The 25917-nt window shown below is 45.5% G+C and overlaps 1 protein-coding gene across 1 annotated transcript in view; it reads right to left on the bottom strand.

The window, feature by feature from the left end:
• Positions 1–25917, bottom strand: part of NEB (nebulin) — a 163301-nt gene that overhangs the window by 74171 nt on the left and 63213 nt on the right. The window contains exons 63-87 of the mRNA XM_054177633.1: positions 24221–24532; positions 23409–23612; positions 21356–21460; positions 21066–21173; positions 20239–20550; positions 18723–18926; positions 17762–17866; positions 17515–17622; positions 16596–16907; positions 14402–14605; positions 13925–14029; positions 12838–12942; positions 11992–12303; positions 10505–10609; positions 10155–10253; positions 9321–9422; positions 9036–9143; positions 7323–7634; positions 6695–6799; positions 6505–6609; positions 4835–4939; positions 2821–2928; positions 2620–2733; positions 928–1125; positions 276–380 (exon numbers count right to left, since the gene is read on the bottom strand). Of these exons, the coding sequence (XP_054033608.1) occupies positions 276–380; positions 928–1125; positions 2620–2733; positions 2821–2928; positions 4835–4939; positions 6505–6609; positions 6695–6799; positions 7323–7634; positions 9036–9143; positions 9321–9422; positions 10155–10253; positions 10505–10609; positions 11992–12303; positions 12838–12942; positions 13925–14029; positions 14402–14605; positions 16596–16907; positions 17515–17622; positions 17762–17866; positions 18723–18926; positions 20239–20550; positions 21066–21173; positions 21356–21460; positions 23409–23612; positions 24221–24532 (4062 nt within the window). The remainder of the gene's footprint in view (positions 1–275; positions 381–927; positions 1126–2619; positions 2734–2820; positions 2929–4834; positions 4940–6504; positions 6610–6694; positions 6800–7322; positions 7635–9035; positions 9144–9320; positions 9423–10154; positions 10254–10504; positions 10610–11991; positions 12304–12837; positions 12943–13924; positions 14030–14401; positions 14606–16595; positions 16908–17514; positions 17623–17761; positions 17867–18722; positions 18927–20238; positions 20551–21065; positions 21174–21355; positions 21461–23408; positions 23613–24220; positions 24533–25917) is intronic.

Raw genomic sequence — 25917 nt, 5'->3', positions numbered from 1 at the left:
GTGATTGGATGAGGGACAGTGGTTTGAAATTGGAGCAGGGAAGATTTAGGTTGGAGAAAAAGAGGAAATTCCTCACAGTGAGGGTGGTGAAATACTGGAACAGGTTGCCCAGGGATATGATGGAGGCCTCATCCCTGGAGACATTCAAGATCAGACTTGATGTGGCTCTGGGCAGCCTGATCTACTTGGAAGTGTTCCTGCTCACTGCAGGTGTGTTGGCCAAGATGACTTTTGAGGGCCCCTTCCAACCTGAGGCAATCTGAATCCATGCTTACTTGGCTCTGGAGATCATAGGATTTCTTTGCCTGCACAATTTGTGGAGTATCCCAGACATAACATCCAAGTCCCTTCAGCCAGTTCAAGTCATCTTTATACACCACCTATATGGAAGAAAACAGACTGTTAAGTCAGGAAAGAATTTGCCTTCTGCTTGGAGAAAGCAGCATTTCTTTCTTCTCTACACTTAGTATCTTCCACTTGTGCAAAACTCAGTGGAGAAGGTTACTCCTGAAACTGAACCAGGCTCAAACTATTTGGAAGCTTAAAGACTTGATTAGGTCATTTGCTATTTAAATACTGTGGAAAAATACAGGAAAGCATTTTATATTAAAACAAACAAACAAATACATGGAAGGTAGAACAAGAGGACACAGTCACAAGATGTGCCAGGGAAGGTTTAGGCTGGAGGTTAGGAAGAAATTCTTCCCAGCAAGAGAGATTGGCCATTGGGATGTGCTGCCCAGGGAGGTGGTGGAGTCACCATCAGTGGAAGTGTTTAAAAAGAGCCTGGCTGAGGCACTTGGTGCCATGGTTTAGTTGATCAGATGGTGTTGGGTGATAGGTTGGACTGGATGATATCAAAGGTCTTTTCCAACCTGGTCAATTCTGTATTCTGTAACATGTGAAACAACTAAATGAAACACATACATCACTCAAAATTTCCTGGGCTTTTCTGGCTTGGATAACATCATTCTCTTCAGGTGAACAGCTCCACTGATGGAAGTAATGTCGGTATTCAAGGTCACTGAGGATGTACTGGCACTTCTTGGCTAGCACATGGTTCATCATGTCACTTGGAATATGGACATTTGTCTTGGTGTCTTCATAATTCTTCCTGTATGCCAACTAAAATGGAAGGATTGGGGGAAAGAGAAGACAGAATAGTGGTTGGCTGAGTAATTTTGACTCTAAACAGGCTACAGGTTATAGCACAAGCTGAGGTGTGGTTTTGGAACACCTGAGGCATGGGTTTGGAACACCTGAAGCATGGGTTTGGAACATCTAAGGCACATTTTTGGAACCCTGGCTCAGTGCTACCAGAGAATGGCCTGAAATTGTGACAAGGGAGGTTTAGGTTGGATATGTCTTAATGGCCATGGTGGTGTTGGGTTGATGGACTAGATGATCTTAGAGGTCTTTTTCAACCCAAACAATTCTAAGACTTAGTGGTTAAGCCTCCATGGGATTCAACAGGCTTGAAATCATAACTTTATTAACATATAATCAGCAAGACTTCAAGATAAAATAGTCATATGATTACAAACATGGTTTTAATCTAGTTACATCTCCCTGTCTGAATGAAAACAGAAGGCTTGGCATTATACTAACTCTATGCCTTGCATGACATGCTCTACATGCAGTGATGCTAACAACAACAAATGTGCACTGTCTTTTCCAGTTCTTAAATTCCTATTTCAACCCCAAATGAACAGTTCTTCTGCAAAGCAAAAGTATGCCAAGTTGTGCAGCATTTCTTACTGCTCAGATTCTTCAGCTGAAAAAGTTCCCCCCCACTGTTCTAACAACTGAACAAATCCTTTGTTAATCTCCTAAACCATTTCAACTTCAATGATCCATGAAGTTCAATAAGGAAAAGTGCATCTGGGGAGGAATACCACCAGGCACCAGTACAGACAAGAGTTCATCCTGCTAGAAAGCAGCTCTATGGAGAAAGACCTTGGAGTGCCAGTGGACAGCAAGCTCTCCATGGGACAGAAATGTGCCCTTGTGGCCAAAAGGGTCAGTGGTACCCTGGGGTGCATCAAGAAAAGTGTGTCCAGCAGGTCTAGGGAGGTTCTTCCTCTGCTCTGCCCTGATGAGACCACACCTGGAATAGTGTCTCCAGTTTTGGGCTCCCCAGTTCAAGAAAGACAGGGATCTGCTGGAGAGAATCCAACAGAGAGCCATGAGGATGACTGGGGGACTTGAGCATCTCTCCTATGGGGAAAGACTGAGAGACCTGGATGTTCCACCTCAACATGAGAAAAACTTATTTCCTGTGAAGGTGCTGGAGCCCTGGAACAGGCTGCCCGGGGAAGCTGTGGAGTCTCCTTCTCTGAAGACTTTCAAAGCCTGCCTGGAAGTGTTCCTGTGTGGCCTATCCTAGGTGATGCTGCTCTGGCAGTGGGGTTGGACTGGATGCCCTCTAGAGGAAACCCCTCCAACCCCTCCAATTCTGTGATATTCAAGCTCTGTACACAACAACCATTCAGGAAACATAACCACATTGAAACCACTTCAACTGATCCTGTTAACCACTGCATTGTTCATATTTAAACATACCCACACTAAACCAGCAGAGGAAGGAAAAGGCTCCAGCCAGACTGAGCCTCTGCTTACCGCGCTCCTTATTTTCTGGAACTCCAGGGAATGAACCACGCTGGGGAAATCACCAATCTCCTTCCCAGCCAGGTAATGGCCTTTCAGCTTCTCATATATGGCCTTGTAATTACGCTGCAAAAGTATTCACGTGGCAGTGTTAAAGTTCATTGCAACAACCCAGAGGGGAAAGAAGGGACAGCAGGGAGCAGTCACACTGACCTCGCTGTTGATGTAGTTGGCGTGCTTGGCTCCCACCACTGGAATGTATTTCTCATCCAGGGTATATCCAATGGGCTTGCTGACTTCCCAAGCTTTTTTGTAGAGTTTCTAGACAAAACACATACAGCTTTTGATTAAAGAAATCCACTCTACTTTCCAAGAAACTCTGCACATGGGATATGATAGACTGGGAGAGGGTTTAGCACCAGACTTGGTAGAGTTCGATAATGGTTGGACTTGATGATCTTGAAGGTCTTTTCCAACCAAAATCCTTCTATGATACTAAATTAGTAGCACACTAATAAACTACTATGGAGTACCTTCTTTCAGGAATTGTCCCAATAAAGCAGATGAAGATGTGAGGAGGAAGTTCTTCACCATGAGAGTGGTGAAGTCCTGGAATGGGTTGTCCAGGGAGGTGGTTGAGGCCCCAACCCAGGAGGTGTTTAAGCCCAGGCTGGATGAGGCTCTGGCCAGCCTGGTCAAGTGTGAGGTGTCCCTGCCCATGGCAGGTTCGTAGCAACTAGATGATCCTTGTGGTCCCTTCCAACCCTGACTGATGCTATGATACTATGATACTCTGGGCATTTACTCAGTGTCTGTAAAGCAGAATGAGTAACACAAAGTGCTCCAGTTCAGGAAGGTATCAGAGCACAAAACCTGAGCTGATCTCTACTTGCTTTGTTATGTGGAGTCACCATCACTGGAGGTGTCCAGGAGGAGACTTGATAGGGTGCTTGGTTGCATGGTTTAGTTGATTAAGTGGTGTTGTATGATAGGTTGGACACAATGATCTTGAAGGTCTCTTCCAACCTGGTTTACTTTATTCTATTGCATTCTATTTGGAATGAAACATTTCTTAGCCAGAAGGGTAATAAAAATCTCCCAAATACAGGTATGAACTATTGCTTGGAAGTGAAGTCTAGGACAGACATCAATCATTTTATAGATACATGCTCAAAACTGTGAAAAATCTCCAATATCATTGTTGCTTGTAAGAGCATTCACTGTGTCAGGATCCCTTTTGTGATAGGTATTTTGTTAAACATTAAATATCTTGCCCTTCAGACTAAATCACAAAGCAGCTCTTCATATGGATGAGTGGTCACTTTCTCCAAAATGAGAGGTTTTCAATTAAAATTATTAAAACTACTGAAAAGTAGCTGCTTAATAATGTAAATAATCTACAATTTTTCTCCCTTACAAAAAAACTAATTCAAAAGTCATGAGTAGTCTTGGAAGATGCCATTGCCATTGGTGCTGGAAGGTGTCCAGAAAAGGGCCACGAGGATGAGCAGAGGGCTGCAGCTGCTCTGCTATGAGGACAGACTGAGGGAGTTGGGGCTGTTCAGTCTGGAGAAGAGAAGGCTCTGAGGAGACCTCATTGTGGCCTTCCAGGATCTGAAGGGGGCTCCAAGAAAGCTGGGGAGGGACTTTTGAGGGTGTCAGGCAGTGATAGGACTGGGGGAAAGGGAGCAAAACCAGAAATGGGTAGATTGAGATTGGATGTGAGGAAGAAGTTCTTCCCCATGAGGAAGACACTGGCACAGGTTGCCCAGGGACGTGGTGGAAGCCTCATCCCTGAAGGTTTCTAAGGCCAGGCTGGATGTGGCTCTGAGCAACCTGATGTAGTGTGAGGCGTCCCTGGCCATGGCAGGAAGGTTGGAACTAGATGACCCTGGAGGTCCCTTCCAACCCTAACAATTCTATGATTGTATGGAATTATAAAGAGCATTTGTCACACAAAATTTACTACTACCACTACCTCCTTTACTGCTACTACTACCACTACTTCCAAACACCACACAGCAATGCTTTCAACCAACAGTTCAATAAGGAAAGGAATTATCTAAATGATCCCAACTGAGACTGACTGAAGAACAAAGAGACTAAATCACTTTCCCAGTGGCACCCAGTAGACTAATGACAGAAATAAGACAGTTCTCTGAGGTCCACTCCACATTCTGCTCCTTTCAAAAGAAACAACTTCAAGCTGAGTTAGATGAAATCTTACATCACTGTAGAGTAAGGCCATGTCCTTGGCATGGTTCAGTGCAGGAGTATCATCAGATCCAATGTATTGGCCTTTCTCAAGGTTAAATGTCTCTTTGTACTTTAGCTACAAAAGAAAACAAACACAAGGTTAATTCCACAGGAGGAATCCATTATCCCAACTAGCCCATCCCTTAGAAATAAACATTAATTTGCTGCTGTTATTATATCTTCATGATATGATCATGAGCAGAGTCCACTTGGAAGCCTGTAGCCAGTGGTGCTCCCCAGGGATCAGTACTGGGTCCAGTTTTGTTCAGTATCTTCATCAGTGAGCTGGATTGAGGGGATGGAGTATACCCTCAGCAGGTTCACACATGATACAAAACTAGAGGGGGTGGCTAACACCCTACCAGGCTGTGCTGCCATCCAATGAGATCTGGACAGGCTGGACAGATGGGTACAGGTGAGCCTCATGAAGTCAATAAGGACAAGGGCAGAGCCCTGCACCTGGGGAGGAGTAACCCAAGGCACCAGTACAAAGTAGGGGTCATCCTGCTGGAAAGGAGCTCCATGGAGAAAGACCTTGGAGTCCTAGAGGACAGCAAGTTCTCCATGGGACAACAATGTGCCCTTGTGGCCAAGAGAGCCAATGGGATCCTGGGGTGTGCATCCAAAGTGTGTCCAGCAGGTCTAGGGAAGTTCTCCCCCTCTCCTCTGCCCTGGTGAGACCACACCTGGAATACCGTGTCCAGTTTTGGGCTTCCCAGTTCAAGAGAGTCAAGGATCTGCTGAAGAGAGTCCAATGGAGGCTACAAGGATGACTGGGGAACCACTATGAAGAAAGGCTTAGAGCTTGGGGCTGTTTAGCCTGGAGAAGAAAAGCCTGACAAGGGATTTGATGAATGTTTATAAATATCTGAGGGGTGGTTGTCAAGGTGATGGTGCCAGTCTCTTTTCAGTGGTGTTCAGTGATAGGACAAAAAACAATGTGCACAAGGTAGAACACAGGAGGTTCCACCTCAACACAAGGAACCACTTCTTGAGGGTGCTGGAGCCCTGGAGCAGGCCACCCAGGAGTCTCCTTTGCTAGAGACTTTCAATACCCATCTGGATGTGTTTCTATATGGCATGCTCTAGGTGACCCTGCTTTAGCAGGGGGTGTTGGACTGGATGTTCTCTGAAGGTCCCTTCCAACTCCTACCATTCTGTGATTCTATAATCATGTTGTGTAGTACATTTCAGCTACTGTAACACACAGGCAAATACCACAGCACTGAATCTGCAGAGAACTCTAGTGAAATTAAATGTGCTTACCAACAAATACAGGTTAGTAGCAACATCAGGACCTCCACCACTACACAACTAACTGCTGGTTCAACATGAATAGGCCTCAGTTTGAAGCTACTATGAGCAAAACTCTAGAGAAAGTCTAGGTAAGGGACATGCTTTATTCTTCTACAGAACAAAACCCAAAACATTATTGTGGTGTGAATTTATATCACTTTTTACTAACCTTATTTAGCCCAGTCAAAGTCTGCTGCTCATGAAGCATGCATACAGACACAGACACACAAGGTTAAGAAGGTCAAGAAGTAGAACCAAGAAGGTTAAGCATAGCAGAGTCTAGCAAAAACAATGAATTAAGTCATTACTGATTCTAAGTAATAGAATAGCTTAAGAAGCACATACATCACTTTGATTGACAGAGTTCATCTTTGCCAAAACAATGTCAGGAGTGTCAACCACACTGGTATAGTTGGAGAAGTTCTCAAGGGCTTCTTTTGTGTATGATCTCTGCAAAGAAACGGAAGATGTGTTGTACATGCTGTGCCTAAACCAAAAAAGCTAACTGCAGAACTGTTCAAATATTTTCTCTTACCTTATTTATCAGCTCCTGGGCATTCTTAACTTTCTTATGTTCCACTGAGTCCAGAGGAATCCAGCCAATGCCACGAAGCCACTCCAAATCAGATTTATAAACATTCTAAATCACAAAAGATAAATCACAAGGGAAAGAAATTCTTCAGTTCAGGATGACATTTTTCAGCCTTACCTGATATGGACAATACACTTGGAACAAGCTAAGTGGACTTATGTTGTGCCATGGCAGGGGGTTAGGTTGGATATTAGGACAAACATCTTTACTGAAAGGGTGGTGAGGAGTTGGAACAGGCTGCCCAGGGAGGTGGTGGAGTCACCATCTCTGGAGGTGTTCCAGAATTGTGTAGATGTGGCTCTTCAGAATATAGTTTAGGTTGGATATTAGGACAAATTTCTTTACTGAAAGGCTGGTAAGGAGTTGGAACAGGCTGCCCAGGGAGGTGCTGGCGTCACCATCCCTGGAGGTGTTCAAGAAGCGTGTAGATGTGGCTCCTCAGGATATAGTTTAGTGGTCATGGTAGCTTGGTTGGACTTGGATGATCTTGAAGGTCTTTTCCAACCTTAATCATCCTATCATTCTGTGATTCTAAGTGGAAATTACCCAGGATGCCTGTAACAGCACTTACATCACTCTGCAGGTCATAGGCCTTCCTCGCCTGGATGCAGTCGTTCTGGTCAGGGTGGCAAGTCCATTCGCGAAGGTACTGGCGGTACTCAACATCACTCACCAAGCTCTGACCTTCCTTTGCTGCTACAACTGACACTATGTCTGCTGGGATGTGGATTTTGGACTTTGTTTTGTGATAGTCTGCCTTGTATAACCTGTCATTCTGGATCTCGCCTGCATGCTCAAACCACACCAGCTTGGGATCATCTCTCATGCTGGGAACTCCGACGTAGTGCCCTCTTTGTTTGACGTACTCGGCTTTGTACTTGAGCTGGTGGGAAAGGGAAAGAATAGGGGTGAAGTCAACACTGGTTGTGTCTGCTCTGGGTTTAGCTTGTGAAGAGCTATGGTTTTGTTAAGAAAAAAAAATAAAATAAATAGGTGATAGAGGGAGCTCAACTCTCATCTGCAAATTTTCATTACAAGATCAGATGAATACATCTGAGTGCTGGGTTCTACACATTGGCCACAACGACCCCAGGCAGTGCTACAAGCTGGGGTCAGTGTGGCTGGGGAGCAGCCAGGCAAAAAGGGATCTGGGGGTAGTGGTTGACAGTAGGCTGAACATGAGCCAGACGTGTGCCCAGCTGGCCAAGAAGGCCAAGGGCATCTTGGCCTGCATCAGGAACAGTGTGGCCAGCAGGAGCAGGGAGGTCATTCTGCCCTGTGCTCAGCACTGGTTAGGCCACACCTTGAGTCCTGTGTCCAGTTCTGGGCCCCTCAGGTTAGGAAAGATGTTGAGTTGCTGGAAGGTGTCCAGAGAAGGGCAACAAAGCTGGGGGAGGGGTTTGGAACACAAGCCCTATGAGGAGGAGCTGAGGGAGCTGGGGTTGCTTAGCCTCAGGGCAGACCTTCTTGCTGTCTACAGCTACCTGAAGGGAGGTTGTAGCCAGGAAGGGGTTGGTCTCTTCTCCCAGGCAACCGGCACCAGAACAAGAGGACACAGTCTCAGGCCGTGCCAGGGGAAGAAGTTCTTCCCAGCAAGAGAGATTGGCCATTGGAATGGGCTGCCCAGGGTGGTTGGACACGATCAATTCCAGAGGTCCCTTCCAACCCCTCCCATTCTGCAATTAGTGCATTTAGGCTCAGTTTTGTAACAAATGTTGTTAAGAAATTGAGACTGTCTGAAGAGTGGATGTTTGTTTAAGGTATTTACATCACACTGGTTTGATAAATTGTACACTCAAACTAAGAGTCATGCCATCAACCTGATGTAGTGTGAGGTGTCCCTGCCCAAGGCAGGGGGGTTGGAAGTAGATGATCCTTGAGGTCCCTTCCAAGCCTAACAATTCAATGATTCTATGATTTCAACAGTCATATGAAGAAGTTTAAAATGTAATGTGCATGCTAGCTCACAGCTTAATATGCCTGCAAGTGAAATCAGAGCTAAATGTTTTTACCATAACATCAGTTATTTAACATTCATAAAATAAGGTTTTGAAAGGAGAGTTTCTAGAGAAAATGAAGGTAGACAGGAGAACCTGAATCTGTTCAACCCCATCATTACAAAGATGCCTGGATTGTTTGGAGGACAGTGGACTTTGTGGGTCATGAAAAGCCTGCTGGGTGCTACCCCTAATGGAAAGCTTTCTCTGACTGTTGTTGAACTTGCAGGGCCTTTAACATTTCCAGGCTCCCACGCACTTGCTTTCCTGATGAGAAGAATTATTACCTCACTTTGGACATCATTTGAGTGTTTGGCATGAGAGATCTGCACGCTGTCAGGAGGTAAGAGGTAACCAGTGGCTTTTTCTTTCTCCCAGTTCTCCTTGTATAAGTTCTGTGGAAAATAAAGGAGAGGACAAGCATGATAGTCATTATCATCTTGATCTATATGAAAGTGTAAGGCTAATAAATCCTTCTTTTAGGATCTTCTTAATAAGGCACGTTTTCTACATTCCTCCAAAGAGTTTTTCATGTGAGTTATTAGCTCTGCTGTCAAGGAGAGGTCACATACCTGATTAAGAATTCTGGCTGCCTCTCGAGCCATATCCAGCTGTGGTGTATCTGTCAGAGTATAATGTGACTTGGCCTCATTCCATGCTTTGTGGTATTTAACCTGGAACAGAGAAAGTGATGACTACCTTGCAGCACCACCATGAAATTAGGAAGACAGAATATCCATATTTCATGTATGAAGCAATGTATAACACCCTCAATTTGCAAGGCTGTCAGGTGTGGTGCACTGAATGCATATCCAAACATGTGGTTTGCTTCAAAAAGGAAATTATACAAGACAAGGAATTCACAATGGCAATTGAAAAAACTTGTTCCAAGTGGACAGGGAAGGATCTTCAGAAGTCAAGAGTTTGGTCTGCAGGGAGGTACAGCAAATAGCAGGCAAAAACATTTGAACAAGGGCACTAGATTTTAAGCTTTTTGAGGGAAAAATCTCCTTACTCAGCATGACCTCAGCCTCCAAAAATGTGAAGAACAGCAAGCTGCCAGCACACCAGCTTTGCTCATCTTTATTGTCACACAGTGAAAAGTATAAACTCATGCTGGTGTAAATGAGAAGGTTTAAACATGATGATTTCTGGAGTGCAAGTGGCTCTTTCTGTTCATGGTGTCAGTGACTCTGCTTGAGGAGCTTCTTCCCTCACAAGTGATGGAGATGAGCTAAGTCCTGTCCATCTTTATGCCATAGATTCATGGAATTCCCAGAGACTGATTGAGAGTCCTTGTGTGTTCTGTATGAAAAGATCAAACTAATATCCTTTTATAGTTAAAAATCCTATCATGTAAATTTACAGGTCAGTTTAACAGCCCAGAACAGCCCCAGCAAACTCACCTGACTAAGAATTTCACCACTGTTCTTCGCTGTGATGTAATCAATTCTGTCTGCCACTGGAGTAAATGGAAGGGTTTCAGCTTTGGTACGGTACTTTCTCTACACAGGAGAAAAGAAGAGGCAAGATTAGGCTGGAATATTCCACAGCTAACCCAGAAATCCTGAAAACACAGACAAGACAAGAAAGATGACATGGAAAAGAACACTCTCCGTACACAGAATGAATGCTGTGGAAATAGTCCAGTTCTGTTTCCTGGTTTGGAAAATGCAGCTGTGTTTCATCATGTAAAAATACTTCAGGTGGCAAATAGTCTTTCAGAAAATGTGAGCCTGGAAAAATGTTTTGTTACCTCATTCAAGAGATCTCCAGCGTATTTGACATGGTTGATTCCAACTGAATCATTGGGCAGCCATCCAATACCCCGCAGCCATTCTAAATCAGCTTTGTAAACAGCCTGGGAAAACAAAATGGGGGCCATGCTGTGAGCTCCAGTTCCCTGTACAACCCAGTAAGATTCACAAGTAATGGCATTTACTTCCACTGGTTAAGAGGGCAGCAGGAATTCCAACATGAGCTCTACTTCTATATTGATCACACTTCAAGCCTGGCAACAGGTAACACTGGCACATAACTTTGCTCTCCTAAGAAACAGCACTGGATTCAGCAGAAGATTTCCACTACTTGGGGCTGGATCAGACTAAGAGCAATAAAGCTCTTTGTCTCTCAAAGGGTCTGGAGAAAAGGCCTGGTGGGGAGCAGCTGAGGGAAGCAGGGCTGTTCAGCCTGGAGAAAAGGCTGAGGGGAGACCTCATTGCTCTCTACTCCCTGAAAGGAGGTTGGAGTCAGGTTGGGATTGGTCTCTGCTCCCTAGTAACAAGGACAAAGGGGCTTAAGTTGTGTCAGGGGAGGTTCAGGTTGCATATTAGGAAAAATTTCTTCACCAGAGGCATTATCAGACATTGGAATGGGCTGCCCAGGGAGGTGGTGCAGTCACCACCCCTGGAGGTATTTAAAAGACACATGGATGTGGTGCTTAGAGAAATGGTTTAGTGGTAGTGGCTTAGCAGCAGTCATGAGATTGTGAACTCTAAGCAAGCAGTTAGACTTGATAATCTCAAAGGTCTCTTGCAACCTCAACAGTTTTATGACTCTATGGTTCTAAGTGACAGAACAAGAGGAAATGGCCTCAAGTTGCACCAGGGGAGGTTTAGGTTGGATATTAGAAGAAACTTCTTCACTGAGAGGGTTCTCAAAGACTGGAACAGACTGCCCAGAGAAGTGATTGAATCCTTATCTCTGAGGTGCTGCAAAGACACGGACATGTGCTGAGAGACATGGGGTCGTTTAGCCAGGAGAAGAAGAGGCTCAGGGGAGACCTTCTTGCTGTCTACAACTTCTTGAAGGGAGGTTGTAGCCAGGTGGGGGTTGGTCTCTTCTCCCAGGCAACCAGCACCAGAACAAGAGGACACAGTCTCAAGCTGTGCCAGGGGACGTTTAGGCTGGAGGTGAGGAGAAAGTCCTTCCCGGAAAGAGTAACTGGCCATTGGAATGTGCTGCCCAGGGAGGTGGTGGAGTCACCATCCCTGGAGGTGTTCAAGAGAGGATTGGATGTGGCACTTGAAGCCATGGTTTAGTTAGTCATGAGGTGTTGGGTGATAGGTTGGACTTGGTAATCTCTGAAGTCTTTTCCAACCTTATTGATTCTATGGTTTAGGGATTTGGTAGCTAGGTAACAGTGGGAGCTGATGATCTTAAAGATCTTTTCCAATTGAAACACTTCTGTGATCCTAAGAAGAGCCAGTGTAGCCATTAAGCTGAACCTTTACATCAACTCACATCACTCTGGAGGTCGTAGGCTTTCCTAGCATGGATGACATCATTCTGATCCGGGAGGCAGATCCACTGATGCAAGTAATGCCGGTAATCGACGTCACTGACCAAAGACTGGCCCTGCTTGGCTGCTACAATGGACACCATGTCTACTGGCAGGTGACACTGTGTCTTCCATTTGGCAAAGTGCTTCTTGTACTCCAGCTCGCTCTGAACTTTGCCTATGCCGAGGGCAAACTGCATTTTGGAGTCTTCCTTTGCATTTGGAACTCCAACGTAATGTCCTTTCTGCTTCTCGTGATCCAGTTTGTACTTGTACTGGGGGAAAGAGCAAAGAGCACCATCACTGCCCAGTCCCCATGAAATGGCTCTTCAAGCCTGTGAAGAGCTAGAAGCACCTATTCTAAAGAGCAAAGAGCACCATCACTGCCCAGTCCTCATGAAATGGCTCTTCAAGCCTGTGAAGAGCTAGAAGCACCTTAATACAAGTCTGAGCAGAAACATCACAGGATTTTATAAGAGTTCCAGAGGGACTTGGACAGGTTTGAGAGGTGGGCCCATGCCACCCTCATGAAGTACAACAAGGCCAAGCACCTGGATCAGGGCAATCCCAAGCATAAACATAGACTGGGAGAGGAGGGAATTGAAAGCAGCCTTGAGGACTTGGGGATGTCAGCTGATGACTAACTCCCCAGGAGCCAGCAATGGTCACTGGCAGCCCAGCAGGCAGCTGTGTGCTGAGCTGCATCCAAAGCAGGGAGAGGAGCAGCACAGGGAGGGGATTCTGCCCCTCTGCTCTGCTGAGACCCCCCCTCAGCACTGCCTCCAGTTAGAACAGAATCTGGCACTTACGTCACTAGCGATTTCTCGAGACGCTTTGGCTGTCTTGATGGGGATTGCATCTGCCCTCAAATCATAACTGGTCTTCAGCTCATCCCAATCTTTATTATACATTTTCTGGAAAGACAGCAGAATGTCACACATTTGCTAAATGCTCTGGAATTTGCCATTCAGGAAACACACATTTCACAGCCCCACTGGCTGAAATACTGTAAGAAGTTTTGTGCATTACTCCTCCTCCTCCTCGCCAGAAATGCTGCTGAAAATCTTCCTGCCTCTCAAACATGGATGGTGAGGGCAATGAGACCCTGGAACAGGTTGCCCAGGGAGGTCGTGGGTGCCTCCTACCTGGAAGTGTTCAAGGCCAGTTTGCATGAGGCCTTGAGCAACCTGGTTGAGCAGAAAGTATCCCTGCCCGTGGCAGGGGGGGTTGGAACTTGGTGATCTTTATGGTCCTTTCCAGCCCAAACCATTCTGTGATTCTATGAGATTCACACAACTTAATCTTCAGCTTTGGAAGATCTTAGAATGTTCAAAACTCCCAAGGGAAGCAGTGGCTTCCCCTACATTGGACAGTTTTAAAACTTGGTGCTGGGACTTTTTAGTCTGGAGAAGACTGAGAGGGGATTTAATCAATGGTTATCAATATCTGAGGGCTGGGGGTCAAGAGGGAGGGGACAGACTCTGCTCACTTGCAGCCTGGGATAGGACAAGGGGCAATGGATAGAAACTCCAGCACAGGAGCTTCCACCTCAACATGAGAAACTTCTGCACTGTGATGGTCACAGAGCACTGGAACAGGCTGCCCAGAGGCATTGTGGAGTCTGCTTCTCTGGAGACTTTCAAGTCCCATCTGGATGTGTTCCTGTGTGACCTGTGCTGGATTCTATGCTCCTGCTCTGGCAGGGGGGTTGGACTCCATGATCTTTGGAGGTCCCTTCCAAACCCTGACATCCTGTGAGCTACATTATCACCTAGAAAGGTTGGGCCAGATGATCCTTGGGGTCCCTTCCTCCTAGGAACTCTGTGGCTCTAGGAAGATTGCAGGATGCACCACATTGTTTTACAGAAATGTAAAGAAATAAAATGATAAGCATACCTTGCTGTAGTTAACAGCATTACTCCTGGCTAGGTTGATTTCAGGTGTGTCTGGCATAATATGGATCATAGTCTTGTCTTTCTCCCAGGCTTCTTTGTACTTTTGCTGTGAAAACAGAGCATTTTATGATATTTTCCATATGGAAGCTCACTTGTCAATAACACAAAATCCCACAAACCTCTCCCAAATGATCTCTAAAAAACTAAAATGACTGGAAAAATGTTGAACTTGACTTAAAATACCACCAAACAATTTGACATTTTCACAGTGAAATGTCTCTTGAGCTGTGGTGGAGTCACCATCCCCGGGGGTGCTCACGCAGCGTGCGGACCTGGCGCTTTGGGACACGGTTTAGTGTTGACCCTTCAGCACTGGGTCGAAGGTTGGGCTGGATGATCTCTGAGGTCTCTTCCAACCAGATAGATTCTGTGATGCCGTTTAAAACCTCCACACAACTTGGAGAAGAGTGCAACGTACAATGCTGACTTGCTCAGCGTTGGTTTTGGCGAGAAGAACATCTGGGGAATCCACCACACTGGTGTACTTCACGCTGTCAATGGGCGTGCGATACACGTTGTCACTCAGGAGGTCCTGGGCCTGCTTCACTCTCTTAACCTCTGGGGAGTCATTAGGCAGCCAGCCAATTCCACGGAGCCATTCCAAGTCTGCCCTGTAGACAGCCTACAGATACAGTCAGGAAAAAACAAAGGAAAACATGGTGTTTAAAGTGACCACCTTCATTATTTGAAACTACATAAAGCAGCAGGTGTCTCGGGAAAGGTCTACTTAAAGTGTCATCCAGCTGACATTTAGATGAATCCTTTTCATAATCAAGAGGATGTTCAGGGTCATAAGCAAAATACAATCTGGGAACTAGGTTGTAAGGAGTAGAGTAGAGTAGAGTAGAGTAGAGTAGAGTAGAGTAGAGTAGAGTAGAAGTAGTGGGAAGGGAAGGGAAGGGAAGGGAAGGGAAGGGAAGGGAAGGGAAGGGAAGGGAAGGGAAGGGAAGGGAAGGGAAGGGAAGGGAAGGGAAGGGAAGGGAAGGGAAGGGAAGGGAAGGGAAGGGAAGGGAAGGGAAGGGAAGGGAAGGGAAGGGAAGGGAAGGGAAGGGAAGGGAAGGGAAGGGAAGGGAAGGGAAGGGAAGGGAAGGGAAGGGAAGGGAAGGGAAGGGAAGGGAAGGGAAGGGAAGGGAAGGGAAGGGAAGGGAAGGGAAGGGAAGGGAAGGGAAGGGAAGGGAAGGGAAGGGAAGGGAAGGGAAGGGAAGGGAAGGGAAGGGAAGGGAAGGGAAGGGAAGGGAAGGGAAGGGAAGGGAAGAGAAGAGAAGAGAAGAGAAGAGAAGAGAAGAGAAGAGAAGAGAAGAGAAGAGAAGAGAAGAGAAGAGAAGAGAAGAGAAGAGAAGAGAAGAGAAGAGAAGAGAAGAGAAGAGAAGAGAAGAGAAGAGAAGAGAAGAGAAGAGAAGAGAAGTATGAATAGAATAGAATAGAATAGAATAGAATAGAATAGAATAGAATAGAATAGAATAGAATAGAATAGAATAGAATAGAATAGAATAGAATAGAATAGGTTGGAAAAGACCTTCAAGATCACCAAGTCCAACCTATCACCCAACACCCTCTAATCAACTAAACCATGGCACCAAGCACCCCATCCAGTCTCTTCCTAAACACCTCCAGTGATGGTGACTCCACCACCTCCCTGGGGGTAGGAAGTTCTTCACCACGAGAGTGATGAGACACTGGAACAGGCTGCCCAGGGAGGTGGTGGAAGACTCATCCCTGGAGGGTTTTAAGGCCAGACTGGATGTGGCTCTGAGCAACCTGATCTAGTGTGAGGGGTCCCTGCCCATGGCAGGGGTGTTGGAACTAGATGACCCTTGAGGTCCCTTCCAACCCTGACAATTCTATGACATTTAGAAATGTGTGGGCATGGCACTCTGGGACATGATTTTATGGCCATGGTGGTGTTAGGTTGATGGTTGGACTCGATGATCTTAGAGGTTTTTTCCAACCAAAATAATTCTCTGACTCTAAACCTTGTGAAGTTAAATAGAGAGGAAACAAGTGAACCAAATTGCCATTAATGATGAGGAGTGCCAAGATCTTAAAAGTGTACTCCTGTCCCCTACACAATATTTATTCCTCTAGTCACTTCAGTTTACAAGTCCAGGCAAACAAACAAAAAAATCAAGCTGACCATAGGAAAACTTAACAAAAAGGATGGGGGAAAAAGTAAAAGCAAAAAAAAGGTTATAGAGGTAATGGGGATTAGAACTAACTTAGATTAGAACAACCATATGAAACATAAGAGACACCAACTAAAGAGTTAAAAAAACAAAATAGAGGTAATACCAACACTTTTTAAAGGATAAAAGAAGAGCAGATAAGATCAGCAACAAGTAAAACTGAAGAAGGCAGTCTAAAGATAAATCCCTTGTGGCTGTCTAATATCAAATGTGTTTCATATGCAAAAGTGCTTAAGACCAAGCTGGACAAGGCCTTGAGCAACCTGGTCTGGCAGGAGGTGTTCCTGCCCACGGCAGTGGGTTGGAGCTAGATGACCTTTAAGGTTCCTTCCAACCCAAACCATTCTATAATTCATGAAATCATCAAAATCAGGCTGCCATATATTAAGTAGCACAAGTAGCAACCACCACATCTCTACACATACTCACATCACTCTGCAGGTCATAGGCCTTCCTGGCATGGATCACATCATTCTGGTCAGGCAGACAGGTCCACTGGTGAAGGTATTGGCGGTAGTCAACGTCACTGACCAGTGTCTGGCACTCCTTGGCTGCCTGCACTGCCAGCATGTCCACTGGCAAGTGGATCTGGGTCTTGGAGTCATTGTAGGCCTTCTTGTAGAGTCGGTCGTTCTGCAGCATCATGGCACGTGCTGCCAGGGCCAGTTTGGGATCCTCCTGGGCAGTTTTGCACCCAACGTAGTGCCCTTTCTCCTTCTCGTGGGTCAGTTTGTACTTGTACTAGAAACACAGAAACAAAGTCAGCAGCCACATACTGCTCACCTGGATACAACTAGGAAAAGGCTTCCAGCTTCCTAAGCTGTCAACCTAAGCTGGTGAGGGGTTTGGGCACAGCCCTATGAGGAGCAGCTGAGGGAGCTGGGGTTGCTTAGCCTGGAGAAGAGGAGGCTCAGGGGAGACCTTCTTGCTCTCTACAACTCCCTGAAGGGAGGTTGTAACAAGGTGGGGGTTTGGTCTCTTCTCCCTGGCAACCAGCACCAGAACAAGAGGACATACTCTCAAGCTGTGCCAGGGGAGGTTCAGGCTGGATGTTAGGAAGAAGTTCTTCATAGAAAGAGAGATTGGCCATTGGAATGGGCTGCCCAGGGTGGTGGTGGAGTCACCATCACTGGAGGTGTTTAAGAGGAGACTGGCTGAGGCACTTGGTGCCATGGTTTAGTTGATTAGATGGTGTTGGGTGATAGGTTGGACTTGATGATCTCTGAGGTCTTTTCCAACCTGGTTAATTCTATTCTATTCTAGTCTAGTCTAGACTTGTCTAGTCTAATCTAACCCTTTGATTTGAACTTCAGCTGGACACAGCAAGCACATTAAGAGAAGACTGTACCTCACTACAAATGTCTCTGGAAGCCTTGGCCTGTTTGATGGGAATGGCATCAGCTCTGATGTCATAGCTTTTGGCCTTGGCCTCATCCCAGGCCTTCTGATAGTGTTTCTGCAAAGAAAATTAATCACCCTTGTTAGACGCAGTCAGGACCTGCTGGTACCAATACCTTTTCTTAAAGCCTGCTCTGGAAGAGCGCTTTTTTCACTCTGCATCTAGTAATGCTTCACACACAAAGATCTTCTCTTACATTGCTGATGTTGAGAGCGTTGACTTTGGACTGCAGCATTACAGGGGTATCAGAGGGCACGGAAACCTGCGTCTTGTCTTTATCCCAGGCTTCACGATACAGACGCTGAGGAGAGAGGAAGCACAATGACATTTCCCTATGGTTTGGAGAAGGAACAGAACCCACCAAGAGGAATCATTTGCCAACACTGGTTTGAGTTAGTTTCCAATTAGTCATTCCCACAGCAGAAGCTGTACTCTCCACCACAAAGAAAAACAATTCCCTGTGGGTGGTTAACCCTGGAGGGTTAAGAAGTTATCCATGGGTCAGCAATGTGCCCTTGTGGCCAAGAGAGCCAATAGCATCCCAGGGTGCATTAAGAGGAATGTGTCCAGCAGATCCAGGGAGATTCTCCTCCCCCTCTACTCTGCTCTGGTGAGGCCACACCTGGAATATTGTGTCCAGTTTGGGGCTCCCTAGTTCATGAGGGACAGGGACCTACTTGAGAGAATCCAAGAGAGAACTACCAGGATAATTAAGGGACTGGAGAACTGTCCTGTAAGGAGAGTTTGAGAGCCCTGGGGCTGTTTAGTTTGGAGAGAAGACTAAGAAGGGATTTAATAAATGTCTATAAATATCTGAGGGCTGGGTGTCAAGAGGGAGGAGACAGGCTCTGCTCAGTGGCACCCTGTGACAGGACAAGGAACAAGGCACAGACACTGCAGCACAGGAGGTTCCACCTCAACACGAGCAGGAACTTTTCCACTGTGAGGGTCACAGAGCATTGGCACAGGCTCCCCAAAGGGCTTGTGGAGTCTGCTTCTCTGGAGACTTCCAAGCCCCATCTGGATGTGTTCCTGTGCAACCTGTGCTAGATGCTATGGTCCTGCTCTGGCAGGAGGGTTGGACTCGATCCTGGGAGGTCCCTTGCAACCCCTAACAACCTGTGAGTCTGTGAGAGGTAAATGAAAGCTGAGCTCACGTCACTGATCTGTGCAGCATTGATCTTCGCCTGGACAACGTCTGGCGCGTCAGTGATGCTGGTGAATTTGAGCTCCTCGGGCCGCGTGCGGTACAGCCTCTCGTTCAGCAGCTCCTGGGCTTTCTTCGCTTTGACCACGTCAACAGAGCCTTCTGTCAACCAGCCGATGCCTCGCAGCCATTCCAGGTCTGCCTTGTACACGTTCTGCAAATAGGCCAAGGGTTAGTGACGCTGCAGGGAGAACTCTGAGTGCAGAGATCTTTCACACAAGGCTTTCCCCCAGCTCCTTTTCCCACAGGCACAAAGCAAGTGGTCAATGAGACTGTGTTGCGCCAGGTCCTTTCCACACACAGCTGAGTCCCTGATGTGCAGAGCAAGGACATTATTTGTCTTTTAAAGATACTTGCTCCATGTAGACCAGTGATGCCATTTTGCAGCAGACCAAAAACCTGTCAGAAACATGATTCCCTTCCATGTGAATGGCCCCTAAGCTGAAAACATTACTGGTTTGGAAAGGATCACAGACCTGTCGTAGTTTGGGCTGGGTGCCCTCTGCTACAGGGGTGTTTCCTGTGTCCAGAAGTCCATCCCAGTGGGTGGACTCAGGAAATTAGGTATTTCTACCATAATCCCTTGCACCACTATAAATTTTGTGGTGGGGTCTGGCACTTCCTCTTTCCTTCCCTCTCCGAGACTTGGTAACTGGGGGAGAGATCTCCCGGCCATGGGCCTGATTGGGCCCAAGGCCACAGGGGGATGGGCAGTCTCAGGCCTGGCCAGCTGAGACTAGCCCAGCAGAGGGAGGGGGAAGAAGGAGCCCTGGGGGTTTTGGATGCACCCTCAGGTGGGGATGGGATCTTTCTTTGTCACTGCGCTTTGGGTTTTCTGTAACATTCACTGCTTTCTATTTAAACTTTCATCACTTTTGCAATCCGTTTGTCTGAGTCGTTATTTCTGCCTGTGGTGGGGAGGGGGTCTGCCCCAACCCATTACAAGACCACAGAACGGTTCGGGTTGGAAGGGAATGTAAAGATCATTCTGTTCCAACTCACCTGCCATAGGCAGGGACACCTCCTACTAGACCAGGTTGCTCAAGGCCTCATCCAACCCAGCTTTGAACATTTCCAGGCTTGGAGCCTCCATAACCTATCTCAGCAACCAGTTTCAGTGCCTCACCATTGGAATGGGCTGCCCAGGGAGGTGGTGGAGTCACCGTCCCTGGAGGTGTTCAAGAGGAGATTGGACATGGCACTTGGTGCCATGGTCTAGTCATGAGGTCTGTGGTGACAGGTTGGACTCTATGATCTTTGAGGTCTCTTCCAACCTTAGTTATACTGTGATACCACCCTCATGGTGAAGAATTTCTTCTTAATGTCTAATCTAAGTCTAGCTTCTTCCAATTTGGATCAAAAGAAATACATCAAGACTAGCTACAGGCTCAGGAATGTGCATGTGAAAGGATTTTTGCCCAGGCACACAGCTGCCATAAAGCTTTCCAATAGATACTCTCACTCACATCACTCTGCAGGTCATAGGCCTTCCTGGCATGGATCACATCATTCTGGTCAGGCAGACAGGTCCACTGGTGAAGGTATTGGCGGTAGTCAACGTCACTGACCAGTGTCTGGCACTCCTTGGCTGCCTGCACTGCCAGCATGTCCACTGGCAAGTGGATCTGGGTCTTGGAGTCATTGTAGGCCTTCTTGTAGAGTCGGTCGTTCTGCAGCATCATGGCACGTGCTGCCAGGGCCAGTTTGGGATCCTCCTGGGCAGTTTTGCACCCAACGTAGTGCCCTTTCTCCTTCTCGTGGGTCAGTTTGTACTTGTACTAGAAACACAGAAACAAAGTCAGCAGCCACATACTGCTCACCTGGATACAACTAGGAAAAGGCTTCCAGCTTCCTAAGCTGTCAACCTAAGCTGGTGAGGGGTTTGGGCACAGCCCTATGAGGAGCAGCTGTGAAATGGAAAAATAAGAGAAATAGTGACTCTGGGATGAATTTTCCATCATTTCATATTGCTGCTGATCACAAACTTCTTTTTATATGCCATGAAATATCTAGAGTTCAGAAATGCCTAACACATTTTTGCTCCACTGTTTTTGTTCATTTTCATTCTAGTTTGTTGTAGGCATTTTTTTTTTTTACTATCTGCTTAATGTCAGGATTTGGAATTCAAAGTTCCTTTTGGAACCTGTTACCCATTTTCTCTCTGCAGTGAATCCTTTGTTAGTAGGCTTTCATGGTGACTCTGACACACCATGGCTTGTTAAGTTGTACCTAGCTTATTAGTTCATTCTTGTTTCTCAAGTTAATTGAAAAGAAAGGTAAAGGAAGAACATACATCACTTGCAATATCTCTTGAAGCCTTTGCACTTTGGATTGGAATTGCATCAGCTCTCATGTCATAACCCTTCTTCTTGGCCTCTTCCCAGGCTTGTACATAAAGTTTCTGTACAAAAGGAGAGAGAAAAGAGCTTCTCAATAGTCTGAAAGAATTTCTACATCTCAGAGGGGGTTTTTTTGCCTTACAGTTTTCACAAATGATTATTTTGGAGGATTGTATTTTGGTTCACAAAATGCTACTTCATTTCTGAGTTCCCATGACTTGAGTCTCTGTTTCAGTGTCCTTACTTTGCTAACGTTGGCGGCGTTGGCCTTGGCTAGCAGGATGTCCGGCGTGTCAGGCATGACGTGGATCGATGTCTTGTCTGCCTCCCAGGCTTCGGTGTACAGACGCTAGGAGAGAGGAAAACACATTCCTTTAGCAAGGTCCTTCACCAGTGTCATGATGGAAAGACTTCAAAGCTGAAAGCAGTAATTATCAAAAATATATCCTTGAGAGAAGAGCCCTCCACCCTGCTCTGCTCAGACCACACCTGCAATACTGTGTCCAGTTTGGGGCTCCCCAGTTTCAAGAGAGACAGAGACTTGCTGGAGAGAATCCAATAGAGAGCCACGAGGATGATTAGGTGACTTGAGCATCTCCCCTGTGAAGAGAGACTGAGAGCCCTGGGGCTGTTTAGTCTTGAGAAGAGAAAGCTGAGTGGGGATCTCATCAATGTGTATCTATATCTGAGGGGTGGGTGTCAAGTGGAGAGGGCCAAGCTCTTTTTGGTGGCATGCAATAATAAGACAAGGAACAAAGGGTACAAGCGTGAACACAGAAGATTTCCCCTCAACATGAAGAGAAACTTCTTTACAGTGAGGGTGACAGAGCCCTGGCACAGGCTGCCCATAGAGGTTGTAGAGTCTCCTTCTCTGGAGACTTTCAAAAACCACCTGTGCAGACCACCTTAAGTGATCCTGCTTTGTCAGGGGGTTTGGACTGGATGATATCTGGAGGTCCCTTCCAACCTCTAGTGTACCTTAATATGTTTGACCAAATAAAGTATTTTACAATCTATGAGGGGTTGTTCAAGCAAGCTTTAATCACCCTGACAGAGCAAATCTTCTCATGGAACAGCTCAAGAAGGAAACTTTGTCCTCCTTCATTATTTCTCAGGTCATGCTGGCACAGCAATGCCTTGGTATAGGACTGCTGGGAAGTTGCTATAAGAGAGAGACAGTGACCTACTGGACAGAGCTCAACAGAGAGCAACAAGGATGATTTGGGGCCTTGAACATCTCTCCTGTAAGGAAAGACTGAGACAAATGGGGATGTTTAGGTTTGAGAGGAGAAGGCTGAGAGGGGATCTTATAGAATAGCTGAGAGGTAGGTGTCAGGATGAAGGCGCCAGTCTCTTTTCAGTGGTGTCCAGTGACAGGACAAGGAACAGTGGGCACAAGCTAGAACACAGGGGGTTCCACCTCAACATGAGGAGAAACTTGTTTGGTATGAAGGTGCTGGAGCTCTGGAGCAGGCTGCCCAGAGAGGCTGTGGAATCTCCCTCACTAGAAGCTTTCAAACCTGCCTGGCCATGTTCCTGTACAGCCTCCCTGGCAAGGAGTTGGATGATACATAGAGGTCCCTTCCAACCCCTAACATACTGTGATTCTGCTTCTGTAATTATTCTGCTCTATCTCTACAAGACCTTAGATTGATGTTTCTTAATAAGGGAGTAGGTGCTTTGTGACTTTCATCCTCCATGTCTGAGATAAATTACAGAAGCTTCACTTCCATACAGCATAAGCTGTTTCCTCATAACTTGTTCATCACGCAGCATGACATTCAGTCAAGAATACAGCATCACAGCAGCTGCAGGAAGAGCCACATTGTTCTACTGCATCCTATACTGTAGCATGTTTAAGGCACCACCACCTCTGGACATACTCTATCACCTGTCTGGAACACCATTTCTGCCAATTTCACAGGATTGTAAGGACAACAGGAAAAATGTAGCCTGTTCTGGCAGAGACGAGCTTCATACAGTGAAGCAACATTAACAAAACAGAAGAACTATACTAAACAAACATTTAAAAACAGGATTTCAGCTGAGATTTGAGGAAGAGGGGAATTCATCACAATTTTTAGTATTACTACTGAAAAAGATGTGATTTAGGCAATTTTTTACTTGGTACTTTTGCTAATTGTTTAGTTCAGACAGAGCTTCCTGAGCAAAGGCTGCATCTGGCCTCTCTCTAAGTCTACAATGAAAGGGTTTAGTCTTTACTTCTTATTTTGTATTTTTCACCCCATGAACAAGTTTTATCAGCTAGTAATAATATTGACAAAATAAAGCCTCACCTTGTTCATGGTCTCAGCATTTTGCTTGGCTAAGACCATGGCCAAAGAATCTGTCACACTAGTGAATTTAATTTGGTCTGCTGGTTGACGATACTTCCTTTCACTCAGGATTTCTCCAGCTCTCTTGGCTTTCTCAACTTCCACAGAGCCAATAGGAACCCATCCAATGCCTTTCAGCCATTCCAGGTCTGCTTTGTAAACAGCCTGAAAGAATATGAAAGACACATGTGCAAGTGTGATCAAAGATTAAGATAATTGTAACTATAAATAAGCATATCTTAGGCTAAATGAACAACTGTACATCTTTCTGCATAGTAGCATGGGATGGTTTTGAAAGCAATTGCTATGTTTGAATAATTGACTAATAAACAGACTAGAGTCACTGAAGAACACCACAAATAGATTTACACACATTTTATACCTCAGGCTGAGGATGAAGAAAATAGAATTAAACAGAAATTTGATGACAGACTACTAAACATTTCACCTCTAGCAACATGTCTGACATAAGTAACTAAGCATGTTGTGCCAGGAGAGGTTTAGGTTGGAAATATTTCTTCTGCAAAAGGGCTGTCAAGGCCTGGAATAGGCTGCCCAGGACAGTGATGGAATGCCCACCCCTGGAGGGATTTAAAAGAGGTGTAGATGATGTGGTGCTGAGGGCCATGGTTTAGCGGTGATCTGGCAGTGCTGGGTTAATGGTTGGACTTGATGATTTTAAAGGTCATTTCCAACCATAATGACTCCATAATTCCATGGATGAAAGACCCAGTATTTTTAATTACCTATTACTAATTTAACAATTCACTCACATCACTCTGCAGGTCATAGGCTTTCCTGGCATGGATAACATCGTTCTGGTCCGGCAGGCAGATCCACTGGTGCAGATAGTGGCGGTAATCAATATCACTGACCAGCTCCTGACATTTCTTGGCCAACACAATTCCCAGCATGTCCACTGGGCTACTGAAGTGAGTCTTGGTCTTCTCAAAGGCTTTCTTGTACTCCCTGTCACTCTGGATCTTGGCTACGTGCATTGACCACATCATCTTGGGATCGTCCTCGATGTTGCGGGCCCCGATGTGGTGGCCAAGCTGCTTGCGGTAGCCTTCCTTGTACTTGTACTGAAATCAAAGAGATTCATATTCACATGCTGTATTAATAAATATAATCATCAATTATTAAATTTATAAACAAGTCACACAGTTTTACAAAACCATTCATATTCTGCTTAGCTAAAAAGATGATTTCTCTCTTTCTCCTGTTTTTATTACCCTCTTAAGATTTTTTGTTCCATCACTCTGCCTGCTGTTTTACATCACCACTGAATGTTTTGTGCCACCTACTTACCAACAAGTTTGATACTTCACATTCTATTCCCATTAAGATTAAAATGTAAAGATCAGCTTATTTCAAAAGCTTATTGCAAAACACCTGGATGAAGATAGTCTGAGTTAGTCTTAATACAGATGGTTTAAATACTAAAGAGCATAAAGGATTCATATCCTCTGTGTATTAGTGAGGTTTCCTCACCACAGAAGGCAAAACCTGCCATAGTCAATGCAGAATTTCCCCCCTGTTTTTGTGTTCAGACATCTGGCATTTCAGTAATTAAACAGAACTACTTCTTTATTTTTCCTGAGGAAAACAACCATTTAGAATTTATTTAATACCAATGCATCTATTTTGGGGAAGAGATTTAAGAATATTTCTTATTTTGAATCAAATTCATTTGGCCAATTCAAGCCTAGTCTCATTTGTCTGATTGATTATCCTACTTGAACATCCATGGACATCAGTGGAAAATTACAGGGGGCATAGGTGATCCTGCTTTGCAGGGGTATTGGACTTGATCTCTGAAGGTCCCTTCCAGCCTCTAGCATTCTAAGAATCTGTAGGAATTATATTCATTCTTGGTTTATTTGTTCCTTTCATATATATCTCATTCTTTCCACATTCTAAAGGCCTGCACTAGAATAACTGGATGTCAGTATTTCCTATTTTATAAAATTAGGGTATTACATTAAGAAACTATTATGGGTTTAAGCAACTAGGATGTCTTAAACCATATAGTACAGACCACTAGAGGCCAGATAGGTCCAGGGGTGGACCAGGAAGTGTAATCTTCTGTTATCTCATTCCCAGAATGCTTGCATCTCCCCTTTATAAATGAATAGCACAAGCTGTTCTGCCTTTCCTCCTCTCCCTGCTCCCTTGTCTCAGGTTTTTGGGGAAGCAGGGGCTGGTGCTGCCAAGCTGGATTTTTAGAGGCACTTGGTGCCATGGTTTAGTTGATAAGATGGTGTTGGGTGATAGGTTGGACTTGATGATCTCAGGGGTCTTTTCCAACCTGGTTAATTCTATTCTAGTCTAGTCTAGTCTAGTCTAGTCTAGTCTAGTCTATTCTTATTCCTATTCTATCATTCTATTTTATTCTATTCTACTCTACTCTACTCAATTCGATTCAGGCCTGGGTAGGGAGGTACAGGTAGGTATGGCGGGGCTGGGA

The sequence above is a fragment of the Dryobates pubescens genome, chromosome 2, assembly GCF_014839835.1.
Source record: "Dryobates pubescens isolate bDryPub1 chromosome 2, bDryPub1.pri, whole genome shotgun sequence".
Taxonomy (NCBI): Eukaryota; Metazoa; Chordata; class Aves; order Piciformes; family Picidae; genus Dryobates; species Dryobates pubescens.
This window is presented reverse-complemented; position numbering and strand designations above follow the sequence as displayed.